At 48.2% G+C, this 26,852-nt stretch overlaps 2 protein-coding genes across 2 annotated transcripts; one reads left to right on the top strand and one right to left on the bottom strand.

The window, feature by feature from the left end:
- The first annotated feature begins 1,650 nt into the window (after window positions 1-1,650).
- On the top strand, window positions 1,651-7,162 carry LOC148832571 (uncharacterized). The gene is made up of 4 exons (XM_088919141.1): window positions 1,651-2,004; window positions 2,688-2,996; window positions 3,665-3,787; window positions 5,850-7,162. Exons 1-3 carry the CDS (start codon window positions 1,956-1,958, stop codon window positions 3,772-3,774), a joined length of 468 nt encoding a protein of 155 aa, XP_088775267.1. The 5' UTR covers window positions 1,651-1,955; the 3' UTR covers window positions 3,775-3,787; window positions 5,850-7,162.
- Window positions 7,163-9,770: 2,608 nt separating this feature from the next.
- On the bottom strand, window positions 9,771-26,110 carry LOC148832572 (P2X purinoceptor 3-like). Its single transcript, XM_088919018.1, has 12 exons — window positions 25,913-26,110; window positions 23,740-23,875; window positions 23,043-23,114; window positions 22,361-22,430; window positions 20,841-20,934; window positions 17,178-17,255; window positions 14,545-14,686; window positions 13,601-13,737; window positions 11,264-11,357; window positions 10,596-10,661; window positions 10,418-10,495; window positions 9,771-9,899 (listed from the first exon to the last, which is right to left on the bottom strand). Exons 1-12 carry the CDS (start codon window positions 26,032-26,034, stop codon window positions 9,771-9,773), a joined length of 1,218 nt encoding a protein of 405 aa, XP_088775144.1. The 5' UTR covers window positions 26,035-26,110.
- Window positions 26,111-26,852: the final 742 nt, after the last annotated feature.

Below are 26,852 nucleotides of genomic sequence, written 5' to 3' on the forward strand. Positions count from 1 at the left end.
GTCTATAGTTCATCATAATCAGAATCCAAGCCAGGCTTCTGTAGTTAGGGTGTTGTGTTCTGTTTCTTCTTTCTGTATTTCCTCTATTTAAAGTAACCTAGAGTAACCTCTACTTGTTCCTTTCCAGCCAACGCACACTGACGCAGCTCCCCACTGCAAAACCTTGCATAAGAACATGAGACAGGTCATATCCAGTCCCTATGCTAGTTAGTAGCTCATTAGTCCCAGGATACCATCCAGCTGTTTTCTGACACAAGCTAGGGTATCAGCTTCAACGATGTGGCAGAGCAACTGGTCGCACACTCCCGCCACCCTTTGTGTAAACAGGTACCTCCTGTGCTCCGTTTCAACTGCTCTTCCACAGTTTCCTCTTCTGCCCTCTAGTTTGTGTTTCGCAGTTTATTCTGAAGAAGGCCTCTATGTTGAATACTCCCCCTTCATTAAATAAATATTGATGAATTCCAGGCTTCACAAGATAATGAAGTAAAATCACCCCTTTGGTTTGTATTGCTGCATTGGCCTCCAGTGCCTCTGAAAATAACCCAGCACAGCCAGTATCTGATACTGAAGAGAACGAGCACTGGGCATTAACTGATCCTGTCAGAGACAGCAAGCCATAAGCACTAGCCTGCAGTCATGGGAGTTTCAGATTCATAGCAGTAGTACCGATCAGGGCTGTAGCATATACTGTATTCCTTTCCAGAAAGCCCAATGGACATCAGTTTGGGGTCGGAAGTGTATGACATACTGTAACAACAACCCAGATGTTTTTAAAGTCCAAGCATAGGCTTGTTTTAAAACATTTCCAACTGTGCTCAGTTAGCTACAAAGCAAACATACACACATTATATATGCATTTCTAAACATGTTAGAAAAAAGCAAGGCGTGCTTTTTTGCCTTGAAAGCATGTTGCGGTTGTGCATTACTGTTAACATTTCTCAGCAGACTGTGGCCAGTCCTCTATCACAGATCTGCCCTCGAATTCTGTCCCTCTGTCAGATTAATTGCAGCTCTTTCCACAAGGCCTGCCTGCACTAATTACAGACTATTTAACATCTGTGGATATTTCATCAGTCCAAGTGAATATGTACAGTAGCTTCCCAACAAAATAATTGTTATTTATCGGTAGGCACATGTTTTATTAGTGGACATTTTCTGATTTTGCATCAACACTTAAGGGTTATACTGTAACGCTTACGGCCGACAGGCACTATGTAAGAGCCGGCGTACCAGAGCAGGTGACGTCGCCGCCCTTCCCTGTGATAGCAGGACTACAGCTACTGGGCTGTGGAGAGATCTCTCTTTAGCTCACCGGGCTGGGTCCCTGCTGAGTGACGCGTCAGTCCCGGGTTCGAGCCCCGGACGGTGCGGGGCCGACCTAATGCGGCAAGGGCGCCCGCCTGAGCCCCCGTTGCGTTACAATACTGACGAGCACAACTGATGCTTTAAATTACGCACTTACGTTTACAAAAGTCTTGACGGGCTTGTACAGTAACACACGTGATTATGTCCTTCTAAATACAACTTACCACTTCCCCACGCGCGGGGAATTAACTTGCTCTTCTCACACGAGCGCATTGTGACACGCACGCTATTCACACCTCCTGGCTAGGTGGCGCTAGCAGGAACGTAGAGGATTATATCCAGCTACATGCACAGCCTCTAGTTTAACTGAACACCGTTGTTTTGCGGTTTGGTGTTAGCGGCTGCTTAAGTGCCCAACTGTCAGATCAGATCCGTGCCCAACTAAAGCAGCTTTTTTGCCGCTGTGCCGGTTTTCAGCTTGCCTGTTCTGGTGAATCTTTGTTTCGGCTGGGTTGACGCAGACATAGCGGCTGCGAAGGCTTTGCAGATATCCGTGAGTCCGTGACCGCTCCCACTGTTTTCAGCGGCCCGTTTCTGCACATACTGTGCTCGGTGAGCTTCAGATGAGATCCGTGCGCTGAGCCCGCAGCATGAGCGCTATGCAGAGTCTTCTCCGTGTGTTTCTGGTCTTTACCGCTGGTAGGTACTCTGCACACGCACAGTTTTTCGCCTCTAAAAAATCGCTCTTTACTGCATTTCACAACTTCTTTCTAATGGCGCTGCGCCGTGCAGAGGAAAAAGGGCGTATCTCTGCTTCTACAACAGCATCGGCCTGAGGCACAAGATGAAATCGGTCGCTCTGGTGTGGGGACTGTTGGTGAAGTGGGTTACCTCCTGTGTGCAGAGAGCTTTCAGATTCCTGGCAATGAAGAGTGACGTAAACACTTAATAAATCCTCTTTCAAAACATATAAGTCTGCATCATCTTAATAGTACTGTCGGATGACACGTTAAACCGAGGTCCCGATTCTCAGCGGTCATTAAAGATCCCCGGGCATTCCTCGAGAAGAGTATCCCCGGGCCAAATTCCCCCCCCCCCTCCCCGGCCTTTACCGTGACCTCCGTATTGTCCCCAAGTATGACTGGCTTGTACTTGCCCTGCGATGGACTGGTGTCCTGCCCAGGCTGTACCCTGCCTTGCGCTTGTTACGATATACGATACAGTATGGTATAAAGCAGTTTGGCAAATGACATGACAGGATGTGATGACGTTTTTGAGCTTATTCTCAGGGATCATAAAATAACAGCCTCCCTGAGTATCTGCACACAGTTTGAAATGAACTCCCCCTGTCACCGTCTGTTCACTGATGTTTCTGCTTGCAGTTCCCGGCCTGTGTTCTGCCCAGGATGAAGAGCAGCAGGTGAAAGGCTCTGTGGGACAGGCGGTCACTTTCAATGCCCCGGTGTTACAGAAAGGGTTTTTAGTTCATGGAAATGACAATATAGCAGTAGTGATTAATGGAAAGGGCAGTACTGATTTTGTGGAGAGATTCAAAGGGAGAGTGTCCTGGGACAGTCAGACTGGGCTCTTTAAAATCACAGACCTGAACACACAGGACTCTGGGAATTATAAAGTACAGAATAATGATGGACCGGAGACGGTCACAGTGAATTTCAAACTGACAGTCGCAGGTAACAGTAAATTTCTCCTGTATCCACATTGTTTAACTTGACAGAGGACAGTCAGTGTCTCCATTGTGTCCACAGTGTTTAACCTGACAGAGGACAGTCAGTGTCTCCATTGTGTCCACAGTGTTTAACCTGACAGAGGACAGTCAGTGTCTCCATTTTGTCCACATTGTTTAACCTGACAGAGGGCAGTCAGTGTGTCCATTGTGTCCACAGTGTTTAACCTGACAGAGGACAGTCAGTGTCTCCATTTTGTCCACATTGTTTAACCTGACAGAGGACAGTCAGTGTGTCCATTGTGTCCACAGTGTTTAACCTGACAGAGGACAGTGTCTCCATTTTGTCCACATTGTTTAACCTGACAGAGGACAGTCAGTGTGTCCATTATGTCCACAGTGTTTAACCTGACAGAGGACAGTCAGTGTCTCCATTTTGTCCACATTGTTGAACCTGACAGAGGACAGTCAGTGTGTCTATTGTGTCTGTACTGTATTAACCCCTCTCTCTCAGTGCAGTGTTAATGTCCTGTAGTGTCCAGTCAGTGTGTCTGTACTGTGTTAACCCCTCTCTCTCAGTGCAGTGTTAATGTCCTGTAGTGTCCAGTCAGTGTGTCTGGACTGTATTAACCCCTCTCTCTCAGTGCAGTGTTAATGTTTCTGTCTTTTTTTCAGGCCCAGGTGAGATTTCAGCTGGAGCTATTGCAGGCATTGTGTTGGCAGTCCTGGCTGTGATAGGAGGTGTGATTGGAGGTGTTGTGTACAGCACGTCGAAGGCAGCCTAGTAGAGGAGAGGAGGCAAGTGTCTCTTCTGTGTCCCATGTCACCCAGCCTGTGTTCGAATCACAGCAGGACTGAGCCACACTGGGCCCAGCGAAAGGACACACCAAGTGTGTCGAGAGACACAGGCCAGCTTTAAACACTCATTCCAAAATCCTCTTTTTTCAGCACAACATACAGTCGTTTGCCTGGCTTTTAACTATCCCCAAAATAGTCAAAACATTCAGATTTCCAGCTAAATAAAATTTATCATCAATAAAACATCTGTAGAAATTAAGCTCCCATTTTAACAAGGTATGCCAGCCATCGGCTGTTGGACTTTAACATTTCTTCCAGATTCCAAAACAGCCCTTTCTTGTACAGGCAATCTGTACAATAGATTCTAACGTCACAGGGATTTCCATTGTCCTAAAGAAAGGTGTAGAAATGCCTCACCTATTCTGCATGTGCAGACTAGTCATTGTGGTGAACCCTGACCCTGATGATGTCACACAGATGATGATGTCACATAAATCGCATGTGACATCCAGCACAGCGTAGCTTCCCAGATAGCCTAAAATTCTCTTTGTAGTCTGCATGCCGAAAAGTTCAGTATGTTACCAGCATTGCACTCAAAACACTGAGCCAGGGTGCCGGATCAAGCTTGTGCTGGAGGGTAGGATATGACCTGTAAGACTGTCAGTGAGCATCCCAGCACAATTCCTCCCTGTATGTCCCAGCGCTGTTAGTAAGCTGTACCCTTGTCTCATTTCAGCAAGACAGATAAATGGTCTAAATGTCAATTTTTTGTGCCTTGAGGGGAAAACCAGTTAGGAAAAGTATAATGTACACAACATCGGGTCGTCACTGTGTCAGGAGGCCCAGACCTTTGGCATGGGGGAATTCTACATGACTAAATCCCCACAGGGGGCAGGGCTTCACCCCAGTAGGACAGTCAGAAGTGAATCGTTATTAATGCTGAGCCAAATAACCATCCATTCATTAACCATTCATAACAAATTCATTAAGGACTAATGGATTTGTCAGCAAAGCATCAGTATCCTACTGGGGACAGAGAAGAGCGATGAGCGTGCCAGGTGTAGCCCTGCCCCCTGCGGGGATTGCAGTCATGTAGAATTCCCCTATGCCAAAAGTCTGGGCCTCCAGACACAGTGACAACCTGACTTCCAGTACACCGGGGAGGTCACCAGCCTGATGCTGACTAACTGCATGAAGACAAAGAGGAATAGGCGATGCTCTCATACAGGGGAGGGACTAGCCAGTACAGTATCTAGAGAAGTTCCCTGCAGAAGAGACCTGAGCTGGGAGTGCAGTGGCCCAGCTCTGGACATCACGGTCCTCAGTGAAAGCCTGGTCGCAGGCAGCAGTGTTCAGGCCAGGTGGGCAAGTTAGTAAACAGCACCTGGGCGAGTCGCCACAGATCTGGGGAAGACCAATGGCGAATTAAGGCCCTGATGTCGCCCCAGATTCCATCCTGTATCCAGAAGGTCTAGATGTGGTCTATCACTGACCTGTGGATGTAGAAGATCCCTGTCCATGTGCACCTTTAAGTCCTGCCCCCTTTCAAAACACACAGATCCCACAACACGTTTCGAAGTGCTTTTCGAAGAAATGTTTGGGAACTGGGCTGCAGTTTGTGTGTGCTCATGTTTTACTTACATGCATGCAGGTGTGCACGTTATTAACCCACATGCATACAGGTGTGCACATTATTAACCCATATGTGTGCAGGTGTGCACGTTATTAACCCACATGCATACGGTGTGCACGTTATTAATTCACATGCGTGCAGGTGTGCACGTTATTAACCCACATGCATACAGGTGTGCACGTTATTAATTCATATGTGTGCAGGTGTGCACGTTATTAATTCACATGTGTATGTATGTTTCACTAACTCATCTGCATGCTGCACATAATTTACTCTCGTGTGTGGAGGGGTGAGTTTTACAGACACGTGTCTGTGTGTGAAGCGCAGGTGTGCCTCTCTCCCATTCTCTGTGCCTTCTGTCACTGCGATAGGTCAGCGACTCCGTTTCCCCTCATCCTGGCGGTGAACTTCCTCCTCTCTGTCTTTCAGCGGGTGGGTAGCCCCTCTGACTTGCTGGTCCACGCCTCATCCCTGTGATGCCCTGATTCCAGGGACTGGTTGTCCAGGATCATCGTCCCATCCTCCGCAAGTTCGCGCCTCCCTGCCCCATGTGGGAAATCTCGAACCCTGCTCCCGGAGAGCTGCAGTCCAGCTGGTTGGACAGACAGCTAGTAAATCACGCGCTGGGACCAGTTCAGCAGAGATCTACAGAGCCACCTGCACTCAGTGAGCAATGCCTTCATTGAACATGTCCCACCCCAGCTGCTCAGCAGCTCTCCAGTGTTCCTGTAGGACTGGCAGGACTGGGGCTCTCCAGGCCACTGCTTAGACTTACACAGCTGTTACACGCTTAGCACTGTCTGCACATCCGTTCTTGTAGAACCGCTCGGGAAATGTGAAGTGTGAGTAGGGTACATTGTGTACCTCCCAGCTCGCTTTGCAGTCTTAGCCAAAATCCCGCTGAGTTTAAAAAAGTGCCACCTGCCTTTTTCCATGCTTCCAGAAACCCCTGATGTGCTTTGTGACGTTAATTGTGGGTTAATTTATTCATGTGTGTTCCTCGGGAGGGAGGGGGGACGGGTGCGTTCAGCAGGGCTGCCGTCGTGCAGCCCGATCCGCGCGGATCTCAGGCGCTCAGCCAGGCTGGGCCTGGTCAGTACTGGGAGGGGAAACTGGAGGAAAACCAGGCTGCTGCTGTAAGTGGTGCTGGTGGACCAGTAGGGGGCGCTCTGCCCTCTGGACCACAACCTCCAAACCAGTTTGCCACTGTGGTGACTCCTGTCCTGACTGGAAGATCTCATCTGTTTCTGTCATCCTCAACTGTTTCTTGGAAGGAGCCAGGGTATCGGCTTCAGTACGGCTCGGTAACTTGTTCCACACTCCCACCACTCTCTATGTAAAGAAGTGCCTCTGTTCTCAGTTTCAGATTCACTTCTTTAGTTTCTACTTGTGTCCTCCGGTTGGTGTTTCACTGTTGATCCTGAAGGAGTTTGCTGGGTGGACTGTGTCAGTAATTTTGAGGATTGTAAACCTCTTCACAAGATTACTCCTCGTAATCTCCTGTGTTCAGTTCCCTCTCCCTACTGCTCTGTTTTCAGTGGGGAGTTCAGCTCCTTTCACCCCAGAGACACTCTGCCACAGCTCCATGCTCGAGCTGAGTTAGGATGATTATTCCCTCCTCTTTCCTGTCAGAGCTTCTGAAAACCAGTGCATTCCCAGAGTTCGTCTTTTTGATTTATGTTTAATTTATGTTTGTGTGTTTTTGTCATCCGTGCTTATGAGTATTAAAGGATTAACGTCCATACCTCTGTGGTGTGCTCTCTTCTGGACAGTCTTGAGGGCAGTAGCCTTGAGGGGCCACTCAGTTTCCACACCCTCCCTTATCACTGTTCTCCTTTTCACACAGAGACGTGGGGTGAAAGTGTGAAAAATTGGGGTGCTGTCTGTGTGGAGTTTGCATGTTCTCTCCGTTTTTCTCGTGGGCTTCCACGGGGTGCTCTGGTGTCCTCCCACAGTCCAAAGACTTACTGGCAGTTTAATTGACTTCAGGGAATGCGGGCCCCGGTGTGAGTGTGTGTCTGTGTGCCCTGTGACGGACTGGCGTCTCATCCAGGGTGTACCCCGCCTGGAGCCTGCCCGCAATGTGGCTGCCCTGCGGCTCTGAACTGGGTAGAGCTGTTAGGAAGTGGGTGGATGAATAATTTATTCTATGATCTGTGCTATAGAGTATGCAATGAAGATATCCAGTTGTACTCTAGAAGGTACAGTATAATATCCCGATGGAAAACAGTGCGTTGATGTCGGGGTGATGTACAGATCGAGCAGCGCTGACCATCTTGAAATCAGGAACTCCCCCCCACAAGAATGCCTTGCTAATTCCTAGACTTTGGCCCAGCGGAGGGTGAAGTTCAGCTCGAAACTTACCCTTCGTGTCCCTATGGGTGACCCCTCCTCACCTCTCACTGCAAGGGGGCCAGGGGGTAGGGGCGAGAGACACGGATCTCCTCTGTGCACGGGCAGGTCAGCGATCACCCCTCCCGGTTCCCCCCTACCCCGGACCTGACATGAGCAGCCGCTGCCTGGGTGACAGTCAGTCATCATGCTGACCCCTCCTAGCCACAGAACAAACGCTGACTGGCCCCCTCTGAGCGCGTGCTCATGCCCTAAACACACACACAGTGGCCCACTGAAGGCAACAATTAGCTCTGGTCATTAATCACGATGAACAAAACGCTGCCAAACAGCTAATGCATGCTGAGTGTTGTGGGATTTAAACACCAAATACATTAGTGAAAGAGCGCACTCCAGCAGGGAACCCCTCTGGGCAAGAAGGCTGTAGGCCTCATCTATACGATCCCTCGCTGAGAGGCGATGGCACAGCGTCAGAGCCTCATAGGGAGAGGATATTCACACTCAGCTATTTCAGTCTACTGTGCTGCTCCATCAGAGAAGAATATCACTGCACAGTATCGCACATGGCAAGACAACCAGGGCCTGAACATACCCAGAGGACTATTAAAACTTTCTGCACAGAACGAATGCATGTATTTCTGTATAGGTAAGTCCAGTCACAGGGCTCTAGACTCTTATAGTCCTGTGAGTGTACTGACACAGCCCAGTCACAGGCTCTAGACTCTTATAGCCCTGTGAGTGTACTGACACAGCCCAGTCACAGGCTCTAGACTCTTACAGTCCTGTGAGTGTACTGACACAGCCCAGTCACAGGGCTCTAGACTCTTATAGTCCTGTGGGTGTACTGACACAGCCCAGTCACGGGGCTCTAGACTCTTATAGCCCTGTGAGTGTACTGACACAGCCCAGTCACCGGCTCTAGACTCTTATAGTCCTGTGAGTGTACTGACACAGCCCAGTCACAGGCTCTAGACTCTTATAGTCCTGTGGGTGTACTGACACAGCCCAGTCACAGGCTCTAGACTCTTATAGCCCTGTGAGTGTACTGACACAGCCCAGTCACAGGCTCTAGACTCTTATAGTCCTGTGAGTGTACTGACACAGCCCAGTCACAGGCTCCAGACTCTTACAGTCCTGAGAGTGTACTGACACAGCCCAGTCACAGGGCTCTAGAGTCATAGTCCTGAGGAGTGTACTGACACAGCCCAGTTACAGTCACACATAATATTCTCATTCCTATAATTAAAAACTATGCAAACAATACATAAGTGAATACACGCATTGGCAATGTTTTCTAATCATAAGAAAACAAATTTATAGAGAAATTAGTGCAAATCACTTTTCACTTGTGCTTTATTTAGGTTACAACTGTTTACAATGCTTAATACTTAATATTCAAACAACTATCATTTAAATTACAGAAAACTACAAATTTCTATCCCCTGCCATCTCCTTTCACTGAGTCTTCTGTCCTGTTGTGTGTGTTTATTACTGAGGGATTGTCTGTGATCTCCTCTCTCTCTGTCTCTGTTTCTCCTGTCCTGTTGTGTGTGTTATTGGGGAAAGGAATTCCATGTTATGTCTTATTACTTAAAGTTTCCCATCTGGATGTGTGGAATAGAGCAGGTGATTCCATTACCATACAGGACAGGAGATAGAGTGAGAGGTGAGATTAGAGAGGAGCAGATCAAGTAATATAGACAGTTACAGAGTAGAAAAGGAGACACAGTGGAGAACAAAGAGAGTTCTGTCTGTATATATAACTGACATACAAAGTTATTGCAATTGTGTGCTCTAGCATGCAGAAATATTTAATAGTATTTACAGTTGTCCTATATTGTCTTATTTGTATCTCATATTCATACTGATTTAATGTTTTGTAATAATGTGCTTTTTTCTGCTCAATGAAAGGAAGTGGATCATTGTTGAAGCCCCACCCCTCCCCCCAACCCACCATCCAGCTCCTTTCCCATTCGTCAGCTCTCTTGTCAGTCGCTCTTACAGTCCAATGGAGAAGGCCCCTGAGTCAGTGGACTGTTTTTCATCATATTTAAAGGACAGCGTCTGGTTACTCTTGTACAGATCGTTGCTGTTGGACATAGTCGACCTGATCTGGTGTTCGGACACCTGGACAGACAGAGGAAGGCAGACAGACAGAGCACAGAGTGAAGAGAGGCAGACACACTGATTGGACATTACAGGACATTAACATTGCACTGAGAGAGAGGGGTTAATACAGTCCAGACACACTGACCGGACACTCCAGCACATTAATACTGCACTGAGAAAGCCCTGACATTCAAATCGTATTTAAATTCAAAATCATTAACATCATATCTCAGTTCTATGGATTAGGAGTTCTATGTTTACAATGAAATAACTTGACAGTAAGATCAGTGTGAATCAGTACAGTGAAGTGCTCTGTCAAAGTTAGTGAGAATCTGATTGCAATATCAGTGAGATGGGCAGTCACTCTCACAATAAAGTTAGTGAAACCAACAGTGGGTCAGACAGCTCTGTCATGTCAAGTGTAAATCCGAGTTGTAATGCAGCAATTACGTGGGTGCTCTGATATGATCACACAGGCTACTGGACAAGACCTGACAGTTCTGACTTGCATAGGAGCTGACTGACTAGTCCTCCACCTCTTCAAATTTCTTGGCCTTGTACTGCTCCGCCCCTTTCAGGAAGTTCAAGAGGATGATATCACAAAGGACAGTGCCCTGCAGCCAATGAGAGAAGAGCAGGATGTCAGTCAAACCGCCAGCAGAGGATGTTGTAGCTAATGAGAATGAGAATGAGAATGAGATTGAGATTTCTTACCACTCCAACTGAGGTGAAAGCTGCCACAATGTTGATCAGTGTTGGAATCATGTTAAATTTCCCAGCCTGGGTTAAAGACAGTTAATTGCTTCTTGTTTCTTCATATCAATATGTATTTACTTTATGCTTTTGCTACCTGCACTTGTATAGAATACATGTCATCTGCCATTTGTGTGCCCAGTTCTGTCTGTGGTCTAAATCTTGGGAAATTTCCTTTGCTGTTTCTGCAGTGGCTGTTAAAACAACTAGTTTATAAACTGCACCGGCGTCTTGATCATCGATCCCTGTGGTGCTCCACTCATTATTTCACATCAGTTTTTATAGTCCTCCCTTTTCTGTGCTGTCTGCAATCTTCACACGCTCTGTGTCTCTCCATTACTGTTACTTGTGCAAAGATCTCTAATACGCTGGTTAAAATGTATTAAAAAAATTCTTGTTGACTGGTTCATAGGATATTATTTACTTGATATTTCCTTTAGTTTATGTCTAATAATTGTTTCCATATCCTTACATGTGACAGAAGGCTGACATATTTATCTAGAATTACTTGGCTCCTTTCCACAGATGGGTACTACAATTAACAATGAGTAATTCTCCAGTTTCCGGGTACCAGCCCCGTCCTAGGATTCCGCTGGGAAACGACACGTAGTTTAAAGAACAACACTTACATTGCCATAGACAAGAACGTCAAATCTGATGGCGTAGGCTTTGAGCAGGGTGCGGTATTCTGTGCCGTTCTCCATCTTGTAATACTTGGCATATCTTCACCGGGGAGAGAGAAAGAGAGGGAAGGAAATAAGTCCTTTTCCCATATGAGCCCACCGGCCACACCATTCACAAATATTCTGGGAAGAAGCATTTAATGATCAATTTGTCACTCCCCCACAAGTATCCCATTCCTATTCTCCTAGTGCAGACCTTTGCCATACATCACATGGCTCTCATTAAGGTGACAGAACCAAGCAGGTGGTGCTCCGACACCATCTTTGAAATCACGCCTCTCAGCCCCAATCTTTGGCATCTTTTAGGCATGTCCTAGCAAAATCAATTTGACTTTGCAGTTCGTGTAACACTCGGCTGCTGGAACAGCTTCAAGCTTTTCAGCACCTCTGATAAATAATCCCATTTCTCCTTCGCCCAGTCTTCCCAGCATTCCCCTGGACAGAGTCCAATCTGCCCTCGGTTTGTAACACAGCTGGGATCCCTCCTGCCATGGGTACAACATGGGGTCCCTCCAGCCTCATTCAAATTCTTCAAAACCTGGAAACGTTTCCCTCCTCTGTGCTTTGTGATGAGCAGCTGCACCTTCCCACCTACTGTACCTGTCAAGTTAAATCTGTCATTAGTAAGGGAGCTGCTGTCATCGCCGTGTCACCTCGAGGTAACATTGTCCCACAATACCGAGCTCCCGTTTCATATTGTTCAGATCTCTCAAAGCTTCTGTTGCTGCTTGTACTTTCAGAAACTGACCGGACCTGAGGGTGCCACGGCGGATAACATTGCTGCCTTGCGGGGCTGGGGCTGTGGGTTCAATTCCAGACCCGAGGTGCTGTCTGTGTGGAGTTTGCATGTTCTCATTGGGTTTGTGTGGGTTTCCTCCAGGTCCTTGGGTTTCCCCTCACAATCCAGAGACAGGGTAGTAGATGAATTGGCTTCTGTTGTGAGTGCGTGCATACAGTATCTGTGTGTGTGTGTGTCTGTCTGCCCTTTGATGGACTGGCGTCCCATCCTGCCTTGCACCTGCTGCTTGCCAGAAGAGGCTCCAGCTCCCCCACAGCCCTGGACTGGATAAAGCAGTTAGAAAATGAATGGAAGATCTGGCTCTGAACGACACTATTACAGCGACAGCAGAATATTTTCAGAATTGATTGGAGCAAGACACCTTCTCCAGTCCGTAACTCATTCTGCTGAATGAAGCTTTTTGCTTCATGAGGAATAACAAGACCCAAAATACAGAGAGGCCTCCAGTAGTTTCCCGTGAGGGAATGCAACGTTCAGGGCTGAGCTGCACGGAAAAGGCCTCTTTGGAGGGTGAGACGCAGAAAGAGGTGAAGTAAGAGACAAGATGTAAAAAGGGTTAACTTAAGTCAGTTCTGCCTGAAAATTAGACTTCTAAGCAACAGGGGTTTATGGCAGGAAAGGGGGTTAACTGATAAGGATTCCAGATGCAAGCTAGGAACCCCCCTGGGTGTAATCTTAAACTGACCATTTGGCCAGGACCTCGTAAACTGGCCAAATACCATGAACCCCCCTCTTTACCATCAGACCAAGTGACGTCAGAAACGGAGAAGAAGATACTATATAACCCAAAAGTTTGTACCGGTACGGGGAACAATACTTCGGTTTTGTTGTTTCTTGCGGGAAACAAGACTTCGGCTTTATTGTTCCTTGCATGCAATAAACTCATCTGTTTTACTTCATCTCGGGATCAAGAACCTTATTCTTTCTGTTACAACAGAGGTGACTCAGATCTGCCAGCCTGCAGCTGAATGACCACTGGAGCCATGTCTTCTGGTCAGACGAAGATGGAGCTTTAGGACCTGATCATCAGCGTTCTGTTTGGTGTCAAAAGGCGAAGCTCCTGTTGAGGAAACACTTGTGCGCTCAGAGGAATAGGGGGCGTCTCTCATATTTTGGAGTTATCCTCGTGTACTGCAGCTCTAGTCGGGAGAGGGGGAATTGTGAGCTCCGGTACGGACCAGGACATTTCGAACAAAACGCCTCGTTCTTCCTGGCAACAAAATCAGGCTGGTTTGAAGTGGTCACTCCAGCATGGCAGTGATCCAAAGCACAGATCCACACTGGCAACAAAATAGGTCATAGCTGTGACACCACCGGGGGCAGCAGAGAGCCTCTTTTAGTGCACTGGTGTCAGGCAAACACTTGCGCAAATGTATTTTCAGGCAGTACGGAGCGCTGACTAACTTCTCTTTCAGATAGTCAGACCCTTTGCCGAAGAGCTCGAGTGCAGGTGTCACCACAGCAGCAGGTTCTGCGAAGGGTACCTGAAGTTGTATCCCGGGGACACGCTGGTCTTCTCAGACATGCTGTCCAGTCGAGTGAAGGAATAAGAGGGGATACAGTGTTCCTCCGACTTGTCAAGGTCACAAACCCAGCCGATCTTAATGCCAATCACTCCCCCCTGAGAGAGAGAGAGAGGGGTTAATACAGTCCAGACACACTGACTGGACACTACAGGACATTAACACTGCACTGAGAGAGAGGGGTTAATACAGTCCAGACACACTGACTGGACACTACAGTGCATTAACACTGCACTGAGAGAGAGGGGTTAATACAGTCCAGACACACTGACTGGACACTACAGTGCATTAACACTGCACTGAGAGAGAGGGGTTAATACAGTCCAGACACACTGACTGGACACTCCAGTACATTAACACTCCACTGAGAGAGAGAGGTTAATACAGTCCAGACACACTGACTGGACACTCCAGTACATTAACACTCCACTGAGAGAGAGAGGTTAATACAGTCCAGACACACTGACTGGACACTACAGGACATTAACACTGCACTGAGAGAGAGGGGTTAATACAGTACAGACACACTGACTGGACACTACAGGACATTAAGACTGCACTGAGAGAGAGGGGTTAATACAGTCCAGACACACTGACTGGACACTACAGGACATTAACACTGCACTGAGAGAGAGGGGTTAATACAGTCCAGACACACTGACTGGACCCTACAGGACATTAACACTGCACTGAGAGAGAGGGGTTAATACAGTCCAGACAAATGACACACAGAACTCAGCAGACAGACAGGGTAACACAGACTGGAAAAGCAGTGAGACAAGCAGCCAGACGCATGAGATTCCCTGAGCACTCTAATACACACACTTACTTACACTCACGCACCCAGAATCCCTCACACTCAGACGCAGACACATGCAACCCCACCCTCGCGCACACAGCTGCACCTGGCTCGCCAGAGCGTAGAAGTCCTGGTGTGCGAATTTCAGGATGTCCCCCAGTCTGAAGATAGGGCAGTAGCGGTGCTCCACAGGGTGGAAGTTACAGGTCTTGATGTATGTCTTGGTGATGTTCGGCAGGAAATTCCCCCTGCAGAGCACAGATCACAGCGAGCAGAGAACAGGCTACAGACAGTTAAAACACTGTAGCCAAACACAACACACAGCGCACTTTAGAGATAAGGAACCTGCCGTGGATAATGACAACAATACAGGGAGACGGAGTGCTTGGCAAACGCAGACAGGAGTCACACAGGCAGCGAAGAGACAGGGGCAGTCCAGAACTGCTTAAGAAAAAACATCATGTGTGGGCTGTAGGATGTGTCTGTACAGGAGAGGGACAGGAGGATTATGAGGTGAGGAGTGAGGTGGGGAAAAACGTGAAAGACAGGAGAGAATAGGTAAGGGGAGGTGAACGGGGGGTAAAGAAATGAAAATCTGGGAGACTAATTCCATAGACAGTGGGAAGAAAGAAATGGGTAAAGGAATTGTAGAGATTTGCCCTTTGACTCAGCCTCCACTCTACCCTTTTCCCAGAGTTCCTGTGCTCTTTCCTCCTGACACAGGTCCACTCGACCCTCTTCCCAGAGTTCCTGTGCTCTTTCCTTCTGACACAGGACCACTCTACCCTCTTCCCAGAGTTCCTGTGCTCTTTCCTGCTGACACAGGACCACTCTACCCTCTTCCCAGAGTTCCTGTGCTCTTTCCTCCTGACACAGGTCCACTCTACCCTCTTCCCAGAGTTCCTGTGCTCTTTCCTCCTGACACAGGTCCACTCGACCCTCTTCCCAGAGTTCCTGTGCTCTTTCCTGCTGACACAGGACCACTCTACCCTCTTCCCAGAGTTCCTGTGCTCTTTCCTGCTGACACAGGACCACTCTACTCTCTTCCCAGAGTTCCTGTGCTCTTTCCTGCTGACACAGGACCACTCTACCCTCTTCCCAGAGTTCCTGTGCTCTTTCCTCCTGTCACAGGTCCACTCGACCCTATTCCCAGAGTTCCTGTGCTCCTTCCTACTGAGTTACTGTCACGCCCTCTGCAGCCAGAGGGCGCTCCTTCTCTGTCCTGTCCCTAGTTTCCGGTCTGCTGTCCTTCCAGTCTCTCTCTTTCCCTTGGGCTATATATTTCCGGGTCTTGCACTCTGTCCTCGCTCAGCATTGACGTTCGGATGTCCTGAGACCCGCCTAGCACCAGGGCGCCCCACGTCCGCTCCCTGAGGGCATAGGTTTCTATACGGCATTCCCGAACTCTTTGCACTAATGAGCCCGGGCCTTTTTCCCGGTTGCCGCTACGCATATGGGTCTTTTTCCGCTCTCCTGCTCCCAACGGTTAGTCCCTTTGTACGTCCGCGACAGAATGCTGAGCCACCTACTGACCCCGCGAGCGGCGTTTTTTTTTTGTCTTGCCGCAGTTTTTTTTTTCTTGTTCTCTGGGCTTTTTTTTTCAGTTCCTCTATTCTAATCTCTGGATATCATTCCGATCTTCCGTGCCTGTGAGCGGGTCCTGTACCTGGCTTTCCTCGGGTAGATCACTCCGATATCAGTGATTGAATGTTGAGCTGGCTTGCCTATTCTTATTACTGGATATCACCCCGAGCTTCTGTGTCTGAAGCGGGTTTTCTTGCCTGGCTCTTCCTGGTCTTGCTCTCTCCGATATCAGTGATAGAATGGTAAGCTTTCTGCCGTTCCTCCATTCTTTTCGCTGGATATCACTCCGGGCATCTGTGTCTGTGAGCGGACTTCGGTCTGGCTTTCCTCAGGTTGTCCACTCCGATATCAGTGTTAGAATGTGAACGTGCCCATTGCCCAGTCTGCGGTATTTTTCCCTGGGGTTTTTGTGGGTTTTTTTTCTTGTTTTTTGCCTTTTGTTTTGATTATTTTTCTTCCTGGTTTCCCCTCCTTTTTGGTCCCCCCTGCTCTGTGTCTCGGAACTTTGGTTCCTACCTGTTTTTGGTTCCTATCTGTTTTGTGTGGTTTGTCTGCCTGGTCTTTCCCAGGTTTTTGTCTGTGTTTGTGCTTGTGTACTTTTTTGTTTTAAGTCTCCGGAGCTCTTCTCGACCCCCCTTTCCTCCACCCAATAAAGGTTTATACCCCGCAGGAGGGGGTAGCTCTCAGCCGTGGACTCCCGGAGGTTTCCTTTCAGTTAAATAAGGTTTTTCCTCCCCCCAGTGCTGGGCAGCTCATTTTATTGTATGGGCGTCGGGAGCCGCCCATGAAGGGGGGGGTATTGTCACGCCCTCTGCAGCCAGAGGGCGCTCCTTCTCTGTCCTGTCCCTAGTTTCCGGTCTGCTGTCCTTCCAATCTCTCTCTTTCCCTTGGGCTATATATTTCCGGGTCTTGCACTCTGTCCTCGCTCAGCATTGACGTTCGGATGTCCTGAGACCCGCCTAGCACCAGGGCGCCCCACGTCCGCTCCCTGAGGGCATAGGTTTCTATACGGCATTCCCGAACTCTTTGCACTAATGAGCCCGGGCCTTTTTCCCGTCTCGCCGCTACGCATATGGGTCTTTTTCCGCTCTCCTGCTCCCCACGGTTAGTCCCTTTGGACGTCCGTGACAGTTACCATATCACTTTCTCACTCACTTGGTGAAGTTGAACATCGGGAATCGGATGCTGTTCTTGATAAAAATGGTGAAATTCTCAGCCTCCATCATCGGGTCTCTGCCAAAGGGAATGAAAGAGAAGACCTTAGTTTTGAACTTGTAGAGATAGGGTTAGAATCAAAGAGCTGCAATTTCTGCAGAGACAGCAGACGCTGACGGAGCGACAGAAAGGGACAGGAGAGCTGTGGGGTCAAAGCAGAGCCGCAGAACAGAACAGGTTCATCCCAGCCGGGAGAAAAAACCTAAATTGAAAACCTGTTGCAATTAAATTAATAAAGGAGTTTAATCCATGGAGTCTGAGAAGTAAAGCCGAAAGAAAGCGCTTTCTAACATGATTTAAAAAACACCAAGCTCCAGTTACACAACAGGAAAACACAGCACGGCCTTAGAAAGAAACAGGGCAGTCGCACAGAAAAAGAGGTTTTCCAAATTCCCAACAGCAAAAGAACAGTGAAGGATGAGGCGCCTCAGGGATAATGACATAATGAATGAGGAAAAGGAGAAGGCGTTTGTATTCAATTAAGATTCCACTCAGGTGTTTGCGCAGGGAGAGATGAGCAACGACAAAGGTCGGTATTAATTAGGTTAGAACAGAAGATGCAGGACGGTTTGGGGCACTAGAAGCACTTACAGCTCTCTAGGGCCTGAGATATCCTACCACTCGTACTCAAGGAAATGAGGGATGTAATTCAGAAGCCATTAACAAAGCTCTTCCACAGTCACTCGGGACAGGGGCGGAGAGCTGCTGGCTGTTACTTGTAGTTTCCGTCCGTAGCAGGAGTGACAGGACTGACCCAGGTAATTATAGACCAATAGGTCGGATGTCTGTGGCATTTGCACGGAATAACAACAGGAATTAAATGCTTTTGGGAATGTTTATTGATGGGAGGACTTGGTGTGGTCTGCTGAGGGCCAGCCCCCTGGCCTTAGAGAATGAGGGGGCTGGGAGCCCCAAAAGAACCCAGAGGGACCCCCCAAACCACCAGCGCTTAGGAAAAGCGAGAGAAATGAATGACAGAGGAGGCCGCATGGATGTCGAAAGCAGGGGAACTGGAAGGGAGCTGAAAGAACTGGAAGCACTTCAGTAGGAAAGGTGGGTATCCCTATAAAACAGCACCTGGGGCCAGCGGAGCTGCTGCTGGAGAGGACGGCTCCCAGGAACATGGGATCGGAATAAGGAGGAATCAGGCGAAAATCCAGATTGTGTTTCTGAAACTGGGAAGAAGAAGGCAAGGCGGAAGTACTGCTGAGATGCCCTGGGAGGTGAGCTGCAACGATTGTGCTTAGTATTGGACTGGCTGGAGAGAGCCGTTCGAGGGCACGGCTCGCCTTTAAGGATAACACCTGAAAGAACGAACATGCAGCAGCCAGTTGGGGAATGTAAATGTTGGCGAAGACGAAGAGGTGAAAGGATCGGGGTCCGCTCTGCAGGGCTGAGGTCTGAGGAAGGAGACTGAGAGGGCAGAACGATGCAGGAGAGGGACGTGACGCCCGCAGAAATAAGGCTGCAAAGTTCAGTGTTCGGGGCTGGCCAGCGGGAATGTTGTTTGCCCTCGACTTAACGAGCTGCAGCTTGAACAAAAAAAACAACGGATTGTGCTCTACTGTAAGTAGACCCAAACCTCCCAAACATACAGGCAAACCCAGAGTGACGTGCGTGGAAGTCATGACATTCTTAAGGAAGGGGCACAAAGTGAGATGGGGGCAGTCAGGAGCCGACAGGTGCCAGGTGGGACACCAGCAGAGCAGGGGTGGAGACATTGCTGGGACCAAAGGCACAGTACGTTGGACACCTGGCGTTGAGGAAAGGATGGAAAAGAGGGGAATGGGGAATGGGTTGAGGAGGCAGGATCCCACTCTGTGGCAGGTGGGATGCCAGTAGGGAAGGGAAACAGACAAGAATACAGGGGACATTGAGGGGCTGAAGGCACAGTTGGCGGGACACCTGACACTTCAGAAAGAGCAGAAAAGAGGATGGTGGAGAAGGGGTTTGAGGAGTCAGGAGCTGACACGTGTCAGGTGGGACACCAGCAGAGCAGGGCTGCAGACATTGCTGGGCTGAAGGCACAGTGGGTGGGACATCTGGCGTTGAAGTAGGGACAGAAAAGAAGATGGGGAAGGGGTTGACGAGTTGGGATCCCACGCTGTGGCAGGTGGGATGCCAGCAGGGAAGAGACACAGACTAGAACACAGAGGACATTGATGGGCTGAAGGCACAGTGGGTGGGACACCTGACGTGGATGGAAGGGTAGGAAAGAAGATGGTGGAGAAGGGGGAGTCACAAGCCACACTGGCAGGTGGGATGGACGTCGCCACGACGGTGGGCTTTAGGATTAGGAACCAAAGTGCAGGAGCTAGGGCTGCCAAGGGCTGTGCCAAGAGAGGGTGAATGCTACAATATGAAATCACAGAAGAATCTGCTAGTCTGCAGATGATGCCAAAGCAGAAGGATTAGCAAACGCTGTATAAGCAGCAAGGGAAACTGAATGATTAAGATCGAATCCGAGACTGGATAAAACAGCCGGCAGACGTGTCCATGTACTTGCAGACAAGTGCTGTTCATGCACAGGGGTGACATCGCTGCCTTGTAGCCCAGCGGTCCTGGGGTCAACTGACCTGGGGCGCTATCTGTGAGGAGTTTGTTTGTATATTCTCTCAGTGTGAGTTTCCTCCTACAGTCCAATGACATACTGGCAGTTTAATTGGCTTCTGGGAAAACTGGCCCTGGTGTGAGCGTGTGTCTGTGCGCCCTGTGATGGCCTGATGTTCTGTGGACCCGTTCCTGCCAGCAATCCGGATCCCCTGCTACCCTGAATTGGATAAAGCGGTTAGGAAATATATGGATGAATGTTGTATCCAGGTAGCAAAAACGAAGTACAAATACAAAACAGGAAACCCATATGAAGCAGGCCAAGGTGTTAATGGTGGCACTTCATTTTCATCTTGTGGACAATACAGGGAAGCACTTGAAAAGGCAAACAAAATGCTGGGATGACGTCTTAATCGAGAGATGCTTTGTTAAAAGTTTACAATGCAATCATCAGACCTCATTTAGAATACCGCTTCAAAGCTTGTGGTCACCGCATTATCGAGAAGATACTACTGGAATCAGTCCAGATAAAACAAGATTCATAACGAGACTTAAAGGCACACCCTGCGCGCACAGGATGATAATGTACCGTTTTCATCACCATTTCGAAGAACAGATATTGTTGCTCTGGAATCTGTCCAAGGAGAAACTACCAGAGACATTCAGTGGATTAAAGGAACGTCCTACACTGAACACCGACAGGCTGAAGGAACTGAATTTCCTCTGTCTTAAACAGAGAAGACTTTGAGAGGCCCTGATACACGTTTTCAAAATCCTCAAATTTCACCCGGCAGCATACTTGAGAAAGAGCAGTGAAACACAAACCAGAGGACACAAGTGGAAACTATATAAAAGTGCATTTAAAACCACAAAGGGTATGTGGAAGTATGTAACAAGCTACCCAGCCATGTTGTTTAATCCATGACCTCAGCTGCTTTCAAGGAGCAGCTGGAAGACATCCTCAGATTAATAAAATACAAACCACTACATGGGATAGATGGGCCAATGTGTCTCCTCTGGTTTGTGAGGAGAAAATCTGACAAACACACTCACATGTGTATGGAGTCGACCTCTGCTGGACACCAGCCCTTCATCTCACAGGTTTTAAAAGTGCTGTTATAACTGACACACCGGCCAGTTTTTATACCTGAAAAAGAGACTGAGGTTAATACAGTCCAGACACACTGACTGGACACTACAGTACATTAACACTGCACTGAGAGAGAGGGGTTAATACAGGACAGACACACTGACAGGACACTACAGGACATTAACACTGCACTGAGAGAGAGGGGTTAATACAGGACAGACACACTGACAGGACACTACAGGACATTAACACTGCACTGAGAGAGAGGGGTTAATACAGTACAGACACACTGACTGGACACTACAGGACATTAACACTGCACTGAGAGAGAGGGGTTAATACAGTACAGACACACTGACTGGACACTACAGTACATTAACACTGCACTGAGAGAGAGGGGTTAATACAGTCCAGACACACTGACTGGACACTACAGGACATTAACACTGCACTGAGAGAGAGGGGTTCATACAGTCCAGACACACTGACTGGACACTACAGGACATTAACACTGCACTGAGAGAGAGGGGTTAATACAGGACAGACACACTGACAGGACACTACAGGACATTAACACTGCACTGAGAGAGAGGGGTTAATACAGGACAGACACACTGACAGGACACTACAGGACATTAACACTGCACTGAGAGAGAGGGGTTAATACAGTCCAGACACACTGACTGGACACTACAGGACATTAACACTGCACTGAGAGAGAGGGGTTAATACAGTACAGACACACTGACTGGACACTACAGTACATTAACACTGCACTGAGAGAGAGGGGTTAATACAGTCCAGACACACTGACTGGACACTACAGGACATTAACACTGCACTGAGAGAGAGGGGTTAATACAGGACAGACACACTGACAGGACACTACAGTACATTAACACTGCACTGAGAGAGAGGGGTTAATACAGTCCAGACACACTGACTGGACACTACAGGACATTAACAGTGCACTGAGAGAGAGGGGTTAATACAGTCCAGACACACTGACTGGACACTCCAGTACATTAACACTGCACTGAGAGAGAGGGGTTCATACAGTCCAGACACACGGACTGGACACTACAGTACATTAACACTGCACTGAGAGAGAGGGGTTCATACAGTCCAGACACACTGACTGGACACTCCAGTACATTAACACTGCACTGAGAGAGAGGGGTTCATACAGTACAGACACACTGACTGGACACTACAGGACATTAACACTGCACTGAGAGAGGGGTTCATACAGTACAGACACACTGACTGGACACTATAGGTTCCCTGTTCTTCCTGTCTGTGTCACACTTGACTCACAACAGCCCTGGGCTCCCACCCTGCTCTGCAGCTGTGTGCTGAAAGGATGTGAAAGCAGGCCTCGCAGACACATGGATTAGAGGACCAGGAAGTGGTGAAGAGAGGGGCTCAACACTGACACAGACAGAGCCCGGCGGACACACACACATGGGCAGAGGTGACTCACCATTGCCCCCAGACTGCCCCATGTGTTTCCTGCAGTCAACATCGCTGTGACACCGGTACTTGACCTCACTCTGCAGAGACACACAATGAGCACCTCTCACATGGTTACTGCTATAATTACACTTTCTAGTATTGTAACTACCTACCATCACTGCTACTACCATTATTACTATTGTAATTACTATTAATCACTAATATGTCACTACTACTCTATCACTACTAGTACTGCCACTCTGACTGGAGCTGTTAGTACTTCTGCCACTACTACTTGAGGTAATAAAGAGTTAAAAAGTTTTTAGCAAGTTAGGTCTAAGCATGTAGTTCAGTAAATACCGTGGCCTTGAGGTCCCGGCACTCTGCCTAGTTCCCTAGTGCGTGACACCTGCACTCGTGTCCGTCTCATTCTCGTACTCGTACTCTCACGGATCGAGCTCTGCTGCTTAGCAGCCCCAACGATAAGAACGTTGTAACCCGCTCATTATAGTGTGTATACAGTATATATATGCTGGGAAGATGAGCTGCAGTTTGAGCTCCACTTTGCCATCCCGCTAGGTGTCTGCTCCTTGTGTACACAGTAAAGACTCGTTCCTCTGACGGAACCCGAGTCAAGTTTCTGATTCAACACTACTCTATCACTCATACAACAACCACATTACTCATAATAACAACAGAGTGCTGCTCACCTCTGGACAGAGCCCCTGCATCTGGTTTTCTGTGGTTATTAACTTGGTGATAATGCAGAACACTGAAGCACCCTAACGAGGAACAGACAAGATAAGCACAAACATTGGATGTTTTTACATTAATATAATACTGTGTTAGCTCCTGCACTGCATTGTGTGAACTCTGTTAGTATTATACTGCTGTGTGTGTGATATTAATATAATAATGCACTGGGCTGTGTGAGATCTGTTAGTATTATACTGCTGTGTGTGTGATATTAATATAATACTGCAATGGGCTGTGTGAGCTCTGTTAGTATTATACTGCTGTGTGTGTGATATTAATATAATACTGCAATGGGCTGTGTGAGCTCTGTTAGTATTATACTGCTGTGTGTGTGATATTAATATAATACTGCAATGGGCTGTGTGAGCTCTGTTACTATTATACTGCTGTGTGTGTGATATTAATATAATACTGTACTGGGCTGTGTGAGCTCTGTTAGTATTATACTGCTGTGTGTGTGTGATATTAATATAATACTGCACTGGGCTGTGTGAGCTCTGTTAGTATTATACTGCTGTGTGTGTGATATTAATATAATACTGCAATGGGCTGTGTGAGCTCTGTTAGTATTATACTGCTGTGTGTGTGATATTAATATAATACTGCACTGGGCTGTGTGAACTCTGTTAGTATTATAGCTCGTTCCCTCACCTGAGTTGGGGTGACGTAGTCGGCCACGTCCATCACCTTAGTGTTGTAGACCCCGAACCCCTTCACCTTGGTCATGACAGAGGACTCGATGGCCGTGTCCCGGACCTGGTAGGCCTTCTCGTGCAGGAACACCCAGCTGGACTCAGACAGAGAGCACAGCTCTTAATACAGCTCCCCGGGGTGGGCGGTGGGTATGGTATGGGTACGGAACAGTACCCAACGTCGTCTCGAAGATGTTCCTTCCTCGGCCTGCGGACCGAGCAGGCCCCCCTCAGCGCTGTGAGAAAGCATGATGGAGCTGCGCGCCCACAGGGGGGCGACAGTGAGCCCTGGCCCTGCAGGAAGTGAGCCTGGCTCAAGGGGGGGCTCCAGTACCAGGGATCTCACACAGGGAAGGAGGAGGAAGCGTGGCCCAACTCCTCCGACACACCCACCTTCCAGCCACTTGTCTCTACACGCTTCTGGTAGCAGAGGATCAATGTCACAGTGACACTCTCTCACGAGCTGTCAGACTATTCCACTTGTGGAATTCTGTTATTCCATCACAGTGACACTCTCTCACGAGCTGTCAGACTATTCCACTCATGGAATTCTGTTATTCCATCACAGTGACACTCTCTCACGAGCTGTCAGACTATTCCACTTGTGGAATTCTGTTATTCCATCACGGTGACACTCTCTCACGAGCTGTCAGACTATTCCACTTGTGGAATTCTGTTATTCCATCACAGTGACACTCTCTCACGAGCTGTCAGACTATTCCACTTGTGGAATTCTGTTATTCCATCACGGTGACACTCTCTCACGAGCTGTCAGACTATTCCACTTGTGGAATTCTGTTATTCCATCACGGTGACACTCTCTCACGAGCTGTCAGACTATTCCACTCATGGAATTCTGTTATTCCATCACGGTGACACTCTCTCACGAGCTGTCAGACTATTCCACTCATGGAATTCTGTTATTCCATCACAGTGACACTCGCTCACGAGCTGTCAGACTATTCCACTCATGGAATTCTGTTATTCCATCACGGTGACACTCTCTCATGAGGTGCCAGACTGTTCCACTCGTGGAATTATGTTATTCCATCACAGTGACACTGTTATGAATGGCTGAAAGTTACACCCCAACATTAATTTGTTTTCAGTGAACTCAAGTTTATGAGCTGCACATACATTAGATATCTGTACTTCCTCTGACAGACTTCCCACACAAATCAAACCAAACACATAACACTCCATGCACTGTCCTCACTCTCCACATTCTGGAATCTATATTAAACCATTTGCTACTGTATGATTTCAGTGTTAGCATTGCTTTTTCTGAAAGCTATAAACCACACAAGCCACACAAACTCTATAATCAGTAGTCAAGGGCTTCATTTTACACAACATTCACAAAGTAAATTGAATAAAATGTGATGTTTTACTCTCTAGACTGTATAAATATATACTGTAGCAGTTCAGGTGGGTAGCTGCATCAGCATGCGTAGGCTGCAAAGGAACAAGTAATAGGTTTATTCCACGCTGAAAAGAGAAGAAAGAAAACACAACATTTCAGCCGTGGAGCCTTCTTCAGGTGTGAGCTTACACACACACCCTCACACCTGAAGGAGGCTCCACGGCCGAAACGTTGTGTTCTCTTTCTTCTCTTTTTAGCATGGAATAAACCTATGACTTGTTCCTTTGCATAAATATATGCTATTTCACTCTCTGTATATATAGTATATTCCATTTTGTATGCATCAATAATTCAAACATTCTTTTCTGCAAGGTTCTCACAAATGACATATATTTTACACACTGTCCTCACTGTACATGTACTGTAGGCAACTTCTCTGCAGACACACTACACATACTCTACACAATGTCGTCACTGCACATGAACTTTTCTTTAGAATCACATTCTGTCAAAACTCATTGTCTACACACTCCCCTAACATTCTCCTCACTCACACTCACACTGTACTTCCGTTCTCCTCAGACTCACTCTCACACTGTACTCACATTCTCCTCAGACTCACGCTCACACTGTACTCATGTTCTCCTCAGACTCACGCTCTCCTCAGACTCACACTTACACTGTACTCGTGTTCTCCTCACACTCACACTTACACTGTACTCACGCTCTCCTCAGACTCACTCTCGCTCCGTATGACTCCCAGACTCACCCTATGAAGTATGTGATGATGAGGAGCTGCACGACTCTGTTGATGATGCCGATAGTCCAACTTTTCACCACCACAGACTTCGTCGTCTCGTAGGTGAAGAAGTCCTTGACGCAATTCATCATCTTCCCTCCCAGTGTGATTGTCTTCTCTCCTGTCTCTCCGGAAAGCTCTCTCCTCCGCGCGTGTTCCCTCTGCGTCCCGCTGTCGGAGTGTCACCCTGTGAATCGGTAGCTATCTCGGTCTGCCTGCACGTCCGTGTCAGAAGTGTGCAGCCGTGTTCGCTCTGATGAACTGGCTCCGTGAGCAGGGGTTTGGGGTTCCACAGAACGAGCCTTGGCTATTCTGTCTGCGCCTGTCTCTCACCACAGCTGAGAGGCTGCTTCACTCTCCTCTCTCGCAATCCCACACCCACTCTCTGCCCTGCCTCTCTCTCTCCCCTGCCCTGCCCTGCCCCCTCTCCCATCCTCTTTCTTCCATCTTCACTTCTCCCCCGTGCCCTGCTCAGCCCATGGGTCCCACTGCCCTCCCCCACCCCCCCCACCCCTGCCAAAGCTCAGCAGCAGACAGCAGGAGAGCGAAAACTGAGCGTGAAACAGACCCATCAGCAGGACGCTGAGAAAATAAAAAAAACATCAAGAGAAAATCGCACACAGTAATCCATCAGCAAATCTTCCGTCCCCTGTCTGGTCTGTGCCGGGCTGGTGAGGACAGGGGACAGGGTGTGTGGTTACTGCAATGGGCTCGGGCTGTCCGCTCTGTGCGTGGTGGAGTTTTGTGAAAGATGATTCATGAGATCCTTCCTTCCTCCAGCGCAGAACTGCAGTTCATGCCCACGTGCTGGTCTCTCAAGAGTATTTCAAAAACGCTGCGGAGCTTGAACTTTCCAGGTGGAAGACCTACAGAAGCAAAAGTCTGTACTGCTTCTACAGACCAGAAACAG

Source organism: Atractosteus spatula, chromosome 6 (assembly GCF_055471065.1).
Source record: "Atractosteus spatula isolate fAtrSpa1 chromosome 6, fAtrSpa1.hap1, whole genome shotgun sequence".
Classification (NCBI taxonomy): Eukaryota; Metazoa; Chordata; class Actinopteri; order Semionotiformes; family Lepisosteidae; genus Atractosteus; species Atractosteus spatula.